The sequence below is a fragment of the Salmo salar genome, chromosome 24, assembly GCF_965601325.2.
Source record: "Salmo salar chromosome 24, fSalSal1, whole genome shotgun sequence".
Lineage (NCBI taxonomy): Eukaryota > Metazoa > Chordata > Actinopteri > Salmoniformes > Salmonidae > Salmo > Salmo salar.
In genome coordinates, this window is record NC_138314.1 from 45,390,169 (window position 1) to 45,407,422 (window position 17,254).

The following is a 17,254-nucleotide window of genomic DNA, read 5'->3' on the forward strand; positions in this document are numbered from 1 at the left end:
GAGGACCAGGGTTGGGGGTATTGGAGGACCAGGGTTGGGGGTATTGGAGGACCAGGGTTGGGGGTATTGGAGGACCAGGGTTGGGGGGTACTGGAGGACCAGGGTTGGGGGTACTGGAGGACCAGGGTTGGGGGTACTGGAGGACCAGGGTTGGGGGTATTGGAGGACCAGGGTTGGGGGTACTGGAGGACCAGGGTTGGGGGTACTGGGGGTATAGGAGGACCAGGGTTGGGGGTACTGGGGGTATAGGAGGACCAGGGTTGGGGGTACTGGAGGACCAGGGTTGGGGTACTGGAGGACCAGGGTTGGGGGTACTGGAGGACCAGGGTTGGGGGTATTGGAGGACCAGGGTTGGGGGTACTGGAGGACCAGGGTTGGGGGTATTGGAGGACCAGGGTTGGGGTGTACTGGAGGACCAGGGTTGGGGTATTGGAGGACCAAGGTTGGGGGTATTGGAGGACCAGGGTTGGGGGTATTGGAGGACCAGGGTTGGGGGTACTGGAGGACCAGGGTTGGGGGTACTGGAGGACCAGGGTTGGGGGTACTGGAGGACCAGGGTTGGGGTAACTGGAGGACCAGGGTTGGGGGTACTGGAGGACCAGGTTGGGGGTACTGGAGGACCAGGGTTGGGGGGTACTGGAGGACCAGGGTTGGGGGTATTGGAGGACCAGGGTTGGGGGTATTGGAGGACCAGGGTGGGGGGTATTGGAGGACCAGGGTGGGGGGTATTGGAGGACCAGGGTTGGGAGTACTGGAGGACCAGGGTTGGGGTACTGGAGGACCAGTGTTGGGGGTACTGGAGTGTGTGTGAGTGTGTGTAGTGTGTGTAGTGTGTGTGTGTGTGTGTGTGTGTGTGTGTGTGTGTGTGTGTGTGTGTGTGTGTGTGTGTGTGTGTGTGTGTGTGTGTGAGTGTGTGTAGTGTGTGTAGTGTGTGTGTGTGTGTGTCTGGTGTGTGTGTGTGTGTGTGTGTGTAGTGTGTGTGTGTGTGTGTGTGTAGTGTGTGAGTGTGTGTGTGTGTAGTGCGTGTAGTGTGTGTAGTGTGTGTAGTGTGTAGTGTGTGTAGTGTGTGTGTGTGTAGTTTGTGAGTGTGTGTGTGTGTAGTGTGTGTGTGTGTGTAGTGTGTGTAGTGTGTGTGTGTGTGTGTGAGTGTGAGTGTGTGTGTGAGTGTGTGTAGTGTGTGTAGTGTGTGTGTGTGTGTGAGTGTGAGTGTGAGTGTGTGTAGTGTGTGTAGTGTGTGTAGTGTGTGTGTGTGTAGTGTGTGAGTGTGTGTGTAGTGTTTGTAGTGAGTGTGTGTGTGTAGTGTGTGTGTGTGTGTAGTGTGTGTGTGTGTGTAGTGTGTGAGTGTGTGTGTGTGTAGTGTTTGTGTGTGTGTAGTGTGTGAGTGTGTGTGTGTGTAGTGTGTGTGTGTGTGTGTAGTGTGTGTAGTGTGTGTGTGTGTGTGTAGTGTGTGAGTGTGTGTGTAGTGTGTGTAGTGTGTGTGTGTGTAGTGTGTGAGTGTGTGTGTAGTGTGTGTAGTGTGTGTGTGAGTGTGAGTGTGAGTGTGTGTAGTGTGTGTAGTGTGTGTAGTGTGTGTGTGTAGTTTGTGAGTGTGTGTGTGTGTGTGTGTGAGTGTGAGTAGTGTGTGTAGTGTGTGTAGTGTGTGTAGTGTGTGTAAGTAATCAACATGTATTGTCTGTGTGTTTCAGGGAGACTCCATTGGCCCATTGGTGTGTAGAGATGCACTAAGGGGAGTCGTGTTGTTTGCTGGAGGATGTGGTCGCTTCATGGTCGTTGTCCTGTTGGAAGGTGAACCTTCACCTCAGTCTGAGGTCCTGAGCGTCCTGGAGCAGGTTTTCATCAAGGATCTCTCTGTACTTTGCTCCGTTCATCTTTCCCTCGATCCTGACTAGTCTTCTAGTCCCTGCCGCTGAAAAACATCCCCCACAGCATGATGATGCCACCGCCATGCTTCACCGTAGGGATGGTGTCAGGTTTCCTCCAGACGTGACGCTTGGCATTCAGGACAAAGAGTTCAATCTTGTTTCTCATGGTGTCATTTGTAAAAACCTGTTTTTGCTTTGTCATTATGGCGTATTGTGTGTATATCGATGAGGAAAGAAGGATATTTAACCCATTTCAGAATAAGGCTGTAAAGTAACAAAATGTGCAAAAAGTCAAGGGGTCTGAATACATTCCCGAAATATCCAAGTTTCATTCTAGACACCAGAAGTTTAAATGAAGGTCTATAGGTCCCCTTAACAGACCTTGTGCAAAAATTGGTAGAGACTTGTCAAATAAGTAACTGCTGCCAAAAGGTGACTCAAAGGTCAACCATGAGATTACTACGTACAATAGGCCTGTGACATATCTGTGATGACATGCATGGCTGCAAGAGAGATCTGAGCCCCAAGTGACAATCATTTACAGGAGGAAGAAAACGTTCTGCAACATGGGAGAGGAGAAAACCGGTTGCTCCTTGGTCCCCTCCTATTTCCACCATGCTGGCTGTAAGCCATGCCTAATAGCTCCACCCACTTACTTGCATTACGCCTGCTGTTGGAGTATAATAATACTGGGAAGACAGGAACAGGCTCAGAAAGAAAGAGAACGAGAGAGCGAGAGACAGACAGAGAAAGAAAGACAGAGAGAGAAAGACGGTGAGAAAGAGAGAGAGAAAGACGGTGAGAAAGAGAGAGACAGAGAGAGAAATGGACGGAGAGTGCAACACACGAGGGGTCAGGAGGAGATGAATAGATCTACCCAACGGACCCATGGACCTTTTTGACCTCTCACCCCTGCAGCGATTGGCTCTCCTGGGTAAAGAAAACACTTTAACTTTTCCAACTAACTCATACTCAAAACCATGTAGTTTTTTTTGCTCAGGCACAACAAGCAGATTCCACTAATCAACTCATCATAGACAAAAACTAAAAAGTGCCTCCATTTTTGGGTAACAAGGCAACGTGCAGACCCTCACCCCTGGAGGAACAATGGTCAACACTGCTGCCATATCTAAGTAGACAGACAGTAGAGTAACCATGGTTATGTAGAGACAGTAGAGTAGAGACAGTGGAGTAACCATGGTTATGTAGAGACAGTGGAGTAACCATGGTTATGTAGAGACAGTTGAGTAGAGACAGTAGAGTAACCATGGTTATGTAGAGACAGTAGAGTAACCATGGTTATGTAGAGACAGTAGAGTAACCATGGTTATGTAGAGACAGTAGAGTAACCATGGTTATGTAGAGACAGTGGAGTAACCATGGTTATGTAGAGACAGTAGAGTAGAGACAGTAGAGTAACCATGGCTATGTAGAGACAGTGGAGTAACCATGGTTATGTAGAGACAGTAGAGTAACCATGGTTATGTAGAGACAGTAGAGTAACCATGGTTATGTAGAGACAGTAGAGTAACCATGGTTATGTAGAGACAGTAGAGTAACCATGGTTATGTAGAGACAGTAGAGTAACCATGGTTATGTAGAGACAGTAGAGTAACCATGGTTAAGTAGAGACAGTAGAGTAGAGACAGTAGAGTAACCATGGTTAAGTAGAGACAGTAGAGTAACCATGGTTATGTAGAGACAGTAGAGTAGAGACAGTAGAGTAACCATGGTTAAGTAGAGACAGTAGAGTAGAGACAGTAGAGTAACCATGGTTAAGTAGAGACAGTAGAGTAACTGTGTGTGGTAGACCATGTTTATTATTTATTGCTTGTTATTTGTGTATCTGTCGTAGTGTTGTGGCAGGGCCTGGCGTTGGGACTGAACTGCTCTGCCTTGTGGTACCAAGTGGAGCGGAGAGACGGGGACAGGGCTGTGACCTGGATCCAGGCCAGGCGGTTCTGTCAGAGGTACATTTACATTTGAGTCATTTAGTAGATCCTCTTATCCAGAGACACAATCAGTGTCAGGAAGAGAAAAAAAGAAAATGTAAGTGTATTTTTTTAAAACATTTTTTACACAGTAAGTTGCACTGTAAAATTAAACCAAAGATGCAGATGCCAGATTTAGCCAGTAGGAGTGACCAAAATAAACATACCCAGGGTCTTTTCTCAATTAGATTCACTCAACACCTCCATCCTCTCTCCTCCGTCCTCTCTGGCATCCTTGTTGGGTTTTTTAAAAAGTCAAAGGTATTCGAGGAAGAGGGAAGGTGGATAGAAAATGCGCTTGTATGAAATGAGACTCTCCTTCTCCAATTGCGTGTCGTCAGGCAAATGACGTTCGCAGGGTGGAATCCCCCCCAAAAAAACGAATTTAGCTAGCTGTGCAAAACATTTTATAGATTTAAAAAGTAGTATATCATTTAAATGTTTGCATACTTTTCTACTTTGAGAAAACAATAGCTGATTCAAAGTGGTGTGGGAAGGACTCAGTTTGGATCATAGAGAATGATAGAGATCTCTAAAAGGCTGCATTAGCATGGGAACCGCCATTGAGGGCTTCCACCATTTTAAAGTAGTCAACTGGGTGGGACAACCAACTTAATTTCCTGATTCCTCCTGGTGACCCTGTTGGAGTCATGTCAGCCAATGGCGAAGAAGAAAACGGACTACTTCAAAACGGAGATAGCCTCAACGGTGCTGCCCATACTGTCACAGACGCTATAATGTAAGAGATACAAAGATGAGTCATCTGTCTACCTATCTAAAGGAGACTATCGCGGAGGGGAGCACCGTCTTCTGTTGGCCTGCTAACAACACTTTCCTCGACCCCATATCGGTATCCAGGTCACGGAAGAGAGAGAGAGAGAGAGCAGAAGGACGGACCTTTGCCCGAATGTGTCTCAATTTAGAATAAACAAAGGATGTATTTATTTCTACCTGTGGTAACATAGGCACTACATTGACCTGGCTGTCCTAAGCACCCAGGACCAGTACCAGTTTCTTCTGCAGACCATGGCTGGTGACAGGGAAACCTTCTGGTTGGGTCTGCAGCCCCACACTGCCCCTGGTGGCTGGGGGTGGAAGTGGGTGGATGGCCAGGGGCTAAGCTACGATCGCTGGTACATAAAGAATCCTGGACCTGGACTCTGTGGTTGTCTGGAGACCAGCCTCAAAGGGGAGAATAAACTGCTGTCGAGATCCTGTGGCGAGACCGCGGAACGACATGGTTTCATCTGCCAAGGTGAGTGAGGACGACTGACAGTTTTAATAATCAGTCCCTATTCACTCCCTACTCCTTCCCCTTGGGTCGAAAGAGAGTACATAGAAGCCTTACTGTAACCTGTACCTTATTACTGTACGGTATATGATCTGCAATGAGGTGAAAGCAATGTGTTAGATGCTCCTCAAAGAAGTAGAGAGAGAATGGGTCTAGAGCAGTGAAATGACTGGCTGAATCACTGTTTCCATTGGCCTAGAAAGCCAGCATCCCGGAATTGCCTGTTGATGTTGAGACTTGGTGTTTTGCGGGTACAATTTAAAGAAGCTGCCAGGTGAGGATTTGTGAGGCATCTGTTTCTCAAACTAGACACTCTAATGTACTTGTCCTCTTGCTCAGTTGTGCACCGGGGCCTCCCACTCCTCTTTCTATTCTGGTTACAGCCAGTTTGCGTTGTTCTGTGAAGGGAGTAGTACACAGCGTTGTATGAGATCTTCAGTTTCTTGGCAATTTCTCACATGGAATAGCCATCATTTCTCAGAACAAGAATAGACTGACGAGTTTCAGAAGAAAGTGCTTTGTTTCTAGCCATTTTGAGCCTGTAGCCGAACCCACAAATGCTGATGCTCCAGATACTCAACTAGTCTAAAGAAGGCCAGTTTTATTGCTTCTTTAATCAGAACCACAATTTTCAGCTGTGCTAACATAATTGCAAAATGGTTTTCTAATGACCAATTAGCCGTTTTAAAATGATAAACTTGTATTAGCTAACACAACGTGCCATTGGATCACAGGAGTGATGGTTGCTGATAATGGGCCTCTGTACGCCTATGTAGATAATCCATTAAAAATCAGCCGTTTCCAGCTACAATAGTCATTTACAACATTAACAATGTCTACGCTGTATTTCTGATCAATTTGATGTTATTTTAATGGACAAACATTTTTGCTTTTCTTTCAAAAACAAGGACATTTCTAAGTGACCACAAACTTTTGAACACTAGTGTATATCTATTGAATTGACATTTATATCTATTGAATTGACATTTATATCTATTGAATTGACAGGCGCTGTACCCCCTGAGCGGCTAAAGGCGGAGTCTGAAGGCACAGATCATGTGATTGTGCATTGGGACACGCCCCCTCTGATGCAGACAGCTGATCATAGCTACAGAATCACCACATGTAGCTTCCAGCATCACCCTCATCTTTCTCTCCTCCACCCTTCTCTCCCTCCTCGCCACACCCCTCCTCTTTTCCTCTGTCCTTCCCACCACGCCCCTCACCCTACCACCTCGTGTTGCCTCCTCCACCTCCCCTGCTCCAACAGCTCCACCTCCCACTCAATCCGGATCTCTGGCCTAACCCCGGGAACCCAGTACACCGTCAGTGTTGCCACAGTGATCACGCGCCCAGATCCTGTCACCGGCGACAACGTCACCACCGACAGTGACCCGGTCACGGTGACCATCACAACAATAGGTGAGTGTGACACCATAAGGATGTGTGTTACAGGTCTCTTCTCTCCACTAGGGGGAGGTGGTGGGTAATATGGATGTGTGTTACAGGTCTCTTCTCTCCACTAGGGGGAGGTGGTGGGTAATATGGATGTGTGTTACAGGTCTCTTCTCTCCACTAGGGGGAGGTGGTGGGTAATATGGATGTGTGTTACAGGTCTCTTCTCTCCACTAGGGGGAGGTGGTGGGTAATATGGATGTGTGTTACAGGTCTCTTCTCTCCACTAGGGGGAGGTGGTGGGTAATATGGATGTGTGTTACAGGTCTCTTCTCTCCACTAGGGGGAGGTGGTGGGTAATATGGATGTGTGTTACAGGTCTCTTCTCTCCACTAGGGGGAGGTGGTGGGTAATATGGATGTGTGTTACAGGTCTCTTCTCTCCACTAGGGGGAGGTGGTGGGTAATATGGATGTGTGTTACAGGTCTCTTCTCTCCACTAGGGGGAGGTGGTGGGTAATATGGATGTGTGTTACAGGTCTCTTCTCTCCACTAGGGGGAGGTGGGTAATATGGATGTGTGTTACAGGTCTCTTCTCTCCACTAGGGGGAGGTGGTGGGTAATATGGATGTGTGTTACAGGTCTCTTCTCTCCACTAGGGGGAGGTGGTGGGTAATATGGATGTGTGTTACAGGTCTCTTCTCTCCACTAGGGGGAGGTGGTGGGTAATATGGATGTGTGTTACAGGTCTCTTCTCTCCACTAGGGGGAGGTGGTGGGTAATATGGATGTGTGTTACAGGTCTCTTCTCTCCACTAGGGGGAGGTGGTGGGTAATATGGATGTGTGTTACAGGTCTCTTCTCTCCACTAGGGGGAGGTGGTGGGTAATATGGATGTGTGTTACAGGTCTCTTCTCTCCACTAGGGGGAGGTGGTGGGTAATATGGATGTGTGTTACAGGTCTCTTCTCTCCACTAGGGGGAGGTGGTGGGTAATATGGATGTGTGTTACAGGTCTCTTCTCTCCACTAGGGGGAGGTGGTGGGTAATATGGATGTGTGTTACAGGTCTCTTCTCTCCACTAGGGGGAGGTGGTGGGTAATATGGATGTGTGTTACAGGTCTCTTCTCTCCACTAGGGGGAGGTGGGTAATATGGATGTGTGTTACAGGTCTCTTCTCTCCACTAGGGGGAGGTGGGTAATATGGATGTGTGTTACAGGTCTCTTCTCTCCACTAGGGGGAGGTGGTGGGTAATATGGATGTGTGTTACAGGTCTCTTCTCTCCACTAGGGGGAGGTGGGTAATATGGATGTGTGTTACAGGTCTCTTCTCTCCACTAGGGGGAGGTGGTGGGTAATATGGATGTGTGTTACAGGTCTCTTCTCTCCACTAGGGGGAGGTGGGGGTAATATGGATGTGTGTTACAGGTCTCTTCTCTCCACTAGGGGGAGGTGGTGGGTAATATTGATGTGTGTTACAGGTCTCTTCTCTCCACTAGGGGGAGGTGGTGGGTAATATGGATGTGTGTTACAGGTCTCTTCTCTCCACTATGGGGGAGGTGGTGGGTAATATGGATGTGTGTTACAGGTCTCTTCTCTCCACTAGGGGGAGGTGGTGGGTAATATGGATGTGTGTTACAGGTCTCTTCTCTCCACTAGGGGGTGGTGGGTAATATGGATGTGTGTTACAGGTCTCTTCTCTCCACTAGGGGGAGGTGGTGGGTAATATGGATGTGTGTTACAGGTCTCTTCTCTCCACTAGGGGGAGGTGGTGGGTAATATGGATGTGTGTTACAGGTCTCTTCTCTCCACTAGGGGGAGGTGGTGGGTAATATGGATGTGTGTTACAGGTCTCTTCTCTCCACTAGGGGGAGGTGGGTAATATGGATGTGTGTTACAGGTCTCTTCTCTCCACTAGGGGGAGGTGGGTAATATGGATGTGTGTTACAGGTCTCTTCTCTCCACTAGGGGGAGGTGGTGGGTAATATGGATGTGTGTTACAGGTCTCTTCTCTCCACTAGGGGGAGGTGGGTAATATGGATGTGTGTTACAGGTCTCTTCTCTCCACTAGGGGGAGGTGGTGGGTAATATGGATGTGTGTTACAGGTCTCTTCTCTCCACTAGGGGGAGGTGGGTAATATGGATGTGTGTTACAGGTCTCTTCTCTCCACTAGGGGGAGGTGGTGGGTAATATGGATGTGTGTTACAGGTCTCTTCTCTCCACTAGGGGGAGGTGGTGGGTAATATGGATGTGTGTTACAGGTCTCTTCTCTCCACTAGGGGGAGGTGTGTAATATGGATGTGTGTTACAGGTCTCTTCTCTCCACTAGGGGGAGGTCGGTAATATGGATGTGTGTTACAGGTCTCTTCTCTCCACTAGGGGGAGGTGGGTAATATGGATGTGTGTTACAGGTCTCTTCTCTCCACTAGGGGGAGGTGGTGGGTAATATGGATGTGTGTTACAGGTCTCTTCTCTCCACTAGGGGGAGGTGGTGGGTAATATGGATGTGTGTTACAGGTCTCTTCTCTCCACTAGGGGGAGGTGGTGGGTAATATGGATGTGTGTTACAGGTCTCTTCTCTCCACTAGGGGGGGGGGAGGTGGGTAATATGGATGTGTGTTACAGGTCTCTTCTCTCCACTAGGGGGAGGTGGGTAATATGGATGTGTGTTACAGGTCTCTTCTCTCCACTAGGGGGAGGTGGTGGGTAATATGGATGTGTGTTACAGGTCTCTTCTCTCCACTAGGGGGAGGTGGGTAATATGGATGTGTGTTACAGGTCTCTTCTCTCCACTAGGGGGAGGTGGTGGGTAATATGGATGTGTGTTACAGGTCTCTTCTCTCCACTAGGGGGAGGTGGTGGGTAATATGGATGTGTGTTACAGGTCTCTTCTCTCCACTAGGGGGAGGTGTGTAATATGGATGTGTGTTACAGGTCTCTTCTCTCCACTAGGGGGAGGTCGGGTAATATGGATGTGTGTTACAGGTCTCTTCTCTCCACTAGGGGGAGGTGGGTAATATGGATGTGTGTTACAGGTCTCTTCTCTCCACTAGGGGGAGGTGGTGGGTAATATGGATGTGTGTTACAGGTCTCTTCTCTCCACTAGGGGGAGGTGGTGGGTAATATGGATGTGTGTTACAGGTCTCTTCTCTCCACTAGGGGGAGGTGGTGGGTAATATGGATGTGTGTTACAGGTCTCTTCTCTCCACTAGGGGGAGGTGGTGGGTAATATGGATGTGTGTTACAGGTCTCTTCTCTCCACTAGGGGGAGGTGGTGGGTAATATGGATGTGTGTTACAGGTCTCTTCTCTCCACTAGGGGGAGGTGGTGGGTAATATGGATGTGTGTTACAGGTCTCTTCTCTCCACTAGGGGGAGGTGGGTAATATGGATGTGTGTTACAGGTCTCTTCTCTCCACTAGGGGGAGGTGGGTAATATGGATGTGTGTTACAGGTCTCTTCTCTCCACTAGGGGGGGGGAGGTGGGTAATATGGATGTGTGTTACAGGTCTCTTCTCTCCACTAGGGGGAGGTGGGTAATATGGATGTGTGTTACAGGTCTCTTCTCTCCACTAGGGGGGGGAGGTGGGTAATATGGATGTGTGTTACAGGTCTCTTCTCTCCACTAGGGGGAGGTGGTGGGTAATATGGATGTGTGTTACAGGTCTCTTCTCTCCACTAGGGGGAGGTGGTGGGTAATATGGATGTGTGTTACAGGTCTCTTCTCTCCACTAGGGGGAGGTGGTGGGTAATATGGATGTGTGTTACAGGTCTCTTCTCTCCACTAGGGGGAGGTGGTGGGTAATATGGATGTGTGTTACAGGTCTCTTCTCTCCACTAGGGGGAGGTGGTGGGTAATATGGATGTGTGTTACAGGTCTCTTCTCTCCACTAGGGGGAGGTGGTGGGTAATATGGATGTGTGTTACAGGTCTCTTCTCTCCACTAGGGGGAGGTGGTGGGTAATATGGATGTGTGTTACAGGTCTCTTCTCTCCACTAGGGGGAGGTGGTGGGTAATATGGATGTGTGTTACAGGTCTCTTCTCTCCACTAGGGGGAGGTGGTGGGTAATATGGATGTGTGTTACAGGTCTCTTCTCTCCACTAGGGGGAGGTGGTGGTAATATGGATGTGTGTTACAGGTCTCTTCTCTCCACTAGGGGGAGGTGGTGGGTAATATGGATGTGTGTTACAGGTCTCTTCTCTCCACTAGGGGGAGGTGGTGGGTAATATGGATGTGTGTTACAGGTCTCTTCTCTCCACTAGGGGGGGGAGGTGGGTAATATGGATGTGTGTTACAGGTCTCTTCTCTCCACTAGGGGGAGGTGGGTAATATGGATGTGTGTTACAGGTCTCTTCTCTCCACTAGGGGGTGGTGGGTAATATGGATGTGTCTTACAGGTCTCTTCTCTCCACTAGGGGGAGGTGGGTAATATGGATGTGTGTTACAGGTCTCTTCTCTCCACTAGGGGGAGGTGGGTAATATGGATGTGTGTTACAGGTCTCTTCTCTCCACTAGGGGGGGGGAGGTGGGTAATATGGATGTGTGTTACAGGTCTCTTCTCTCCACTAGGGGGAGGTGGGTAATATGGATGTGTGTTACAGGTCTCTTCTCTCCACTAGGGGGAGGTGGTGGGTAATATGGATGTGTGTTACAGGTCTCTTCTCTCCACTAGGGGGAGGTGGTGGGTAATATGGATGTGTGTTACAGGTCTCTTCTCTCCACTAGGGGGAGGTGGTGGGTAATATGGATGTGTGTTACAGGTCTCTTCTCTCCACTAGGGGGAGGTGATGGGTAATATGGATGTGTGTTACAGGTCTCTTCTCTCCACTAGGGGGAGGTGGTGGGTAATATGGATGTGTGTTACAGGTCTCTTCTCTCCACTAGGGGGAGGTGGTGGGTAATATGGATGTGTGTTACAGGTCTCTTCTCTCCACTAGGGGGAGGTGGGGTAATATGGATGTGTGTTACAGGTCTCTTCTCTCCACTAGGGGGAGGTGATGGGTAATATTGATGTGTGTTACAGGTCTCTTCTCTCCACTAGGGGAGGTGGGTAATATGGATGTGTGTTACAGGTCTCTTCTCTCCACTAGGGGGAGGTGGGTAATATGGATGTGTGTTACAGGTCTCTTCTCTCCACTAGGGGGGGGGAGGTGGGTAATATGGATGTGTGTTACAGGTCTCTTCTCTCCACTAGGGGGAGGGGTGGGTAATATGGATGTGTGTTACAGGTCTCTTCTCTCCACTAGGGGGAGGTGGTGGGTAATATGGATGTGTGTTACAGGTCTCTTCTCTCCACTAGGGGGAGGTGGTGGGTAATATGGATGTGTGTTACAGGTCTCTTCTCTCCACTAGGGGGAGGTGGTGGGTAATATGGATGTGTGTTACAGGTCTCTTCTCTCCACTAGGGGGAGGTGGTGGGTAATATGGATGTGTGTTACAGGTCTCTTCTCTCCACTAGGGGGAGGTGGTGGGTAATATTGATGTGTGTTACAGGTCTCTTCTCTCCACTAGGGGGAGGTGGTGGGTAATATGGATGTGTGTTACAGGTCTCTTCTCTCCACTAGGGGGAGGTGGTGGGTAATATGGATGTGTGTTACAGGTCTCTTCTCTCCACTAGGGGGTGGTGGGTAATATGGATGTGTGTTACAGGTCTCTTCTCTCCACTAGGGGGAGGTGGTGGGTAATATGGATGTGTGTTACAGGTCTCTTCTCTCCACTAGGGGGAGGTGGTGGGTAATATGGATGTGTGTTACAGGTCTCTTCTCTCCACTAGGGGGAGGTGGTGGGTAATATGGATGTGTGTTACAGGTCTCTTCTCTCCACTAGGGGGAGGTGGTGGGTAATATGGATGTGTGTTACAGGTCTCTTCTCTCCACTAGGGGGAGGTGGTGGGTAATATGGATGTGTGTTACAGGTCTCTTCTCTCCACTAGGGGGAGGTGGTGGGTAATATGGATGTGTGTTACAGGTCTCTTCTCTCCACTAGGGGGAGGTGGTGGGTAATATGGATGTGTGTTACAGGTCTCTTCTCTCCACTAGGGGGAGGTGGTGGGTAATATGGATGTGTGTTACAGGTCTCTTCTCTCCACTAGGGGGAGGTGGTGGGTAATATGGATGTGTGTTACAGGTCTCTTCTCTCCACTAGGGGGAGGTGGTGGGTAATATGGATGTGTGTTACAGGTCTCTTCTCTCCACTAGGGGGAGGTGGTGGGTAATATGGATGTGTGTTACAGGTCTCTTCTCTCCACTAGAGGGAGGTGGGTAATATGGATGTGTGTTACAGGTCTCTTCTCTCCACTAGGGGGAGGTGGTGGGTAATATGGATGTGTGTTACAGGTCTCTTCTCTCCACTAGGGGGCGATGGTGGGCAGCAGGTGGTTGCCATGGTACTGAGTGTGGTTAAGTTCATCTATTTGGCTGTCTTGCTCTGCGTACTTTACCTCATCCTGAAGAGAAGTGAGTCTGACCATGGATCAATCACTCTATCAAATAAATGTATCGATCAATCAAACTGGCCAGCTAGCCGATTGACCCAATCAATCAATCAATCAATCAAAAGTGAGGTTTCAGGCCATGCTCACACTCCATGTCCCTGTCTCTAGATGCTGTCCAGGCTCCTGAACCTGATCTGGAATCAGAAGAACTCCCTACTGAAGAAGAATACATTTTAGACATGGTTAAAACTGGTCCTAGATCAGTTGAATTCCCTAATGAAGAATGCATTGTTGAGCTACCACCTGAAGAATAATGCGTTGTCTTACTAGAACTGGTCCTAGATCAGTGGCGCCCCCTTCTGGAGAATGCATTGTTGAGCTGCCACCTGACTAGAACTGGTCCTAGATCAGTGGCGCCCCCTTCTGGAGAATGCATTGTTGAGCTGCCACCTGACTAGAACTGGTCCTAGATCAGTGGCGCCCCCTTCTGGAGAATGCATTGTTGAGCTGCCACCTGACTAGAACTGGTCCTAGATCAGTGGCGCCCCCTTCTGGAGAATGCATTGTTGAGCTGCCACCTGACTAGAACTGGTCCTGGATCAGTGGCGCCCCCTTCTGGAGAATGCATTGTTGAGCTGCCACCTGACTAGAACTGGTCCTGGATCAGTGGCGCCCCCTTCTGGAGAATGCATTGTTGAGCTGCCACCTGACTAGAACTGGTCCTAGATCAGAAAACAGCAGCTCTACCTGCCAAATCTACCAGCTTTTGTTGATAGTACAAAGTTTAATGGAGAATATGAATACAAGCTGCAGACAGTATGTGTTATTATTCTTGATACATACTTATAAGCAAAATAGTTTAATCTGAACAAGATATACCTGTTTAAGTATAAGTTTTAGAAAAATATCGATACACACTTAAGTGCAAAGTAGATTTTTATTATCGACTAGGAATTCATGAGAAGGATTGAGAATGAGTTAAGCTGCCTCTTTAATAAACAGGTTAGAAAAATTGGTATTTTGACCTCAATATGCCATTTCGAAAATTATTTTATTTATTTATTTAACTTTTTACAACACATTGTCAGTAGTCATGATTTTCATGCTGGGCATGGAAACATGTTTCCTCCTTATGCATATAGATAGGAGAAATGTACATTAGTTGTATGTCATAAAGTATGCATATTACAAGCACGAAATATAGCCTTAGTTCCCAAATGGCACCCTATTCCCTACATAGTGCACTACTTTATACCAGAGCCTTATGGCACCCTATTCCCTATATAGTGCCCTACGTAGCAAAAAGGGTGCCATTTGAGATGCAAACAAAGGGAAATAACAAGTGAAATGTGAAAAGCCCATGAAAATGATTTCGCATTTGTCTTTATGATTTAGCTTTCTGTCTGAATTGTTTAGCTTTTTGTACAAATTATTTAGCTTTTTGTACAAATTATTTAGCTTTTTGTACAAATTATTTAGCTTTTTCTTCAAATTATTTAGCTTTTTGTACAAATTATTTAGCTTTTTGTACAAATTATTTAGCTTTTTGTTCAAATTATTTAGCTTTTTGTACAAATTATTTAGCTTTTTGTACAAATTATTTAGCTTTTTGTAGACATTATTTAGCTTTTTGTACAAATTATTTAGCTTTTTCTTCAAATGATTTAGCTTTTTGTACAAATTATTTAGCTTTTTGTACAAATTATTTAGCTTTTTGTACAAATTATTTAGCTTTTTGAACGATTGACTTTATTGTTGACATGTTGTCTCTACTATTGGTGAAAAGGTTATCTTCAACAGACCGTATGAGTGGCCTAACAGCCTAACAGTGTGACAGGGTACTTCTATATTAGAAATTTAACAGTAAAGTAACTTTTTGTGTTCTGGAAGTGACTGAGTTTCATTTGTACTGCTCAAATACTACTTTAGTCAATAAATAAACTCTTGTTTATCGCATTGTTATCGTTCGTTTCGTCTCTTTTTTACACATTCAGAAAATTATTGACAGTCAAAAAGCTGCGAAGATTGAGGGAACACATGGAACATTTTCCTTCCACTTTCCCTCCACACACATATGACCTGATCGAAGGTATTAGATTAATGCCCCACGGGCCTGCCCCACGGGCCTACCCCGGGTCAACTGGGTTGGCGTTGGAACCGGGCTGCCTCCTGGGCGTGAGCCAGGTGCCCGTTTTGACCCACGGCAAAACGGGCGACTCAAATCAAATTTTTTGGGTCACATATACACGGTTAGCAGATGTTAATGCGAGTGTAGAGAAATGCTTGTGCTTCTAGTTCTGACAGTGCAGTAATATCTAACAAGTAATCTAACAATTCCCCAACAACTACCTAATACACACACATATCTAAAGGGATGAATGAGAATATGTACATATAAATACATGGATGAGCGATGGCTGAGCGGCATAGGCAAGATGCAGTAGATGGTTTAAAATACAGTATATACATATGATGTGAGTAATGTAAGATATGTAAACATGATTAAAGTGTCATTATTTAAAGTGGCATTGTTTAAAATGACTAGTGATCTATTTATTAAAGTGGCCAGTGATTGGTTCTCAATGTAGGCAGCAGCCTCTCTGAATTAGTGATTGCTGTTTAGCAGTCTCATGGCCTTGAGATAGAAGCTGTTTTTCAGTCTCTCGGTCCCAGCTTTGATGCACCTGTACTGACCTCACCTTCTGGATGGTAGCGGTGTGAACAGGCAGTGGCTCGGGTGGTTGTTGTCCTTGATGATCTTTTTGGCCTTCCTGTGACATCGGGTGCTGTAGGTGTCATGGAGGGCAGGTAGTTTGCCCCTGGTGATGCGTTGTGCAGACCGCACCACCCACTGGAGAGCCTTGCGGTTGAGGGCGGTGCAGTTGCCGTACCAGGCGGTGATACAGCCTGACAGGATGCTCTCGATTGTGCATCTGTAAAAGTCTGTGAGTGTTTTTGGTGACAAGCCAAATTTCTTCAGCCTCCTGCGGTTTAAGAGGCACTGCTGCGCCTTCTTCACCACACTGTCTGTGTGGGTGGACCATTTCAGTTTGTCTGTGATGTGTACGCCAAGGAACTTAAAACTTTCCACCTTCACCACTGCTGTCCCATCGATGTGGATAGGGGGCTGCTCCCTCTGCTGTTTCCTGAAGTCCAGGATCATATCCTTTGTTTCGTTGACGTTGAGTGAGAGGTTGTTTTCCTGACACCACACTCCGAGTTCCCTCACCTCCTCCCTGTAGACTGTCTCGTCGTTGTTGGTAATCAAGCCTACTACTGTTGTGTCGTCTGCAAACTTGATGATTGAGTTGGAGGTGTGCATGGCCACGCAGTCATGTGTGAAAAGCAAGTACAGGAGGGGGCTGAGCACGCACCCTTGTGGGACCCCAACCTTCACCCACAAGTGTATTACCCCTGCACGTAGTGCAATCAATATGCTGATAGAATTTAGGAAGCCTTGTTCTCAAATTTTCTTTGTTAAAATCCCCAGCTACAATAAATGCAGCTTCAGGATATATGGTCTCTAGCTAACATAGAGTCCAGTGAAGTACCTTGAGGGCCGTCTTGGTGTCTGCTTGAGGGGGAATGTACACAGCTGTGACTATAACTGATGAGAATTCAAATGCCGGTTAAATGGCCGGCATTTGATTGCAAGGAATTCTAAATCGGGTGAGCAGAAGGACTTGAGTTCCTGTATGTTGTTATGATTACACCATGAGTCGTTATTAATCATGAAGCGTACACCCCCGCCCTTCCTCTTCCCAGAGAGGTGTTCATCTCTGTCGGCGCGATGCATGGAGAAGCCCGATGGCTGAAACGATTACGACAACATATCCCGAGAGAACCATGCTTCCGTGAAACAGAGAATGTTACAATCTCTGATGTCTCTCTGGAAGGCAAACCTTGTTCGAATTTCGTCTACCTTGTTGTCAAGAGACTGGACATTGGAGAGTAGTATATGGGCGATGTGCTGCAATAGTTTATGTGTCGGGGGGCTAGGGTCAGTCTGTTATATCTGGAGTATTTCTCCTGTTTTATCGGGTGTCCTGTGTGAATTTAAGTATGCTCTCTCTAATTCTCTCTCTTTTATTTATTTATTTCTCTCTCAGAGGACTTGAACCCTAGGACCATGCCTCAGGACTACCTGGCCTGATGTCTCCTTGCTGTCCCCAGTCCACCTGGTGGTGCAGCTGCTCCAGTTTCAACTGTTCTGCCTGCGGCTATGGAACCCTGACCTGTTCACCGGACGTGCTACCTGTCCCAGACCTGCTGTTTTCAACTCT

General features: G+C 47.4%; 1 protein-coding gene across 1 annotated transcript; it reads left to right on the top strand.

The window, feature by feature from the left end:
- Nucleotides 1-2,524: 2,524 nt before the first annotated feature.
- On the top strand, nt 2,525-14,931 carry LOC106585929 (uncharacterized). Its single transcript, XM_014172671.3, has 6 exons — nt 2,525-2,796; nt 3,718-3,832; nt 4,819-5,108; nt 6,153-6,566; nt 12,892-12,993; nt 13,140-14,931. Exons 1-6 carry the CDS (start codon nt 2,751-2,753, stop codon nt 13,283-13,285), a joined length of 1,113 nt encoding a protein of 370 aa, XP_014028146.2. The 5' UTR covers nt 2,525-2,750; the 3' UTR covers nt 13,286-14,931.
- Nucleotides 14,932-17,254: the final 2,323 nt, after the last annotated feature.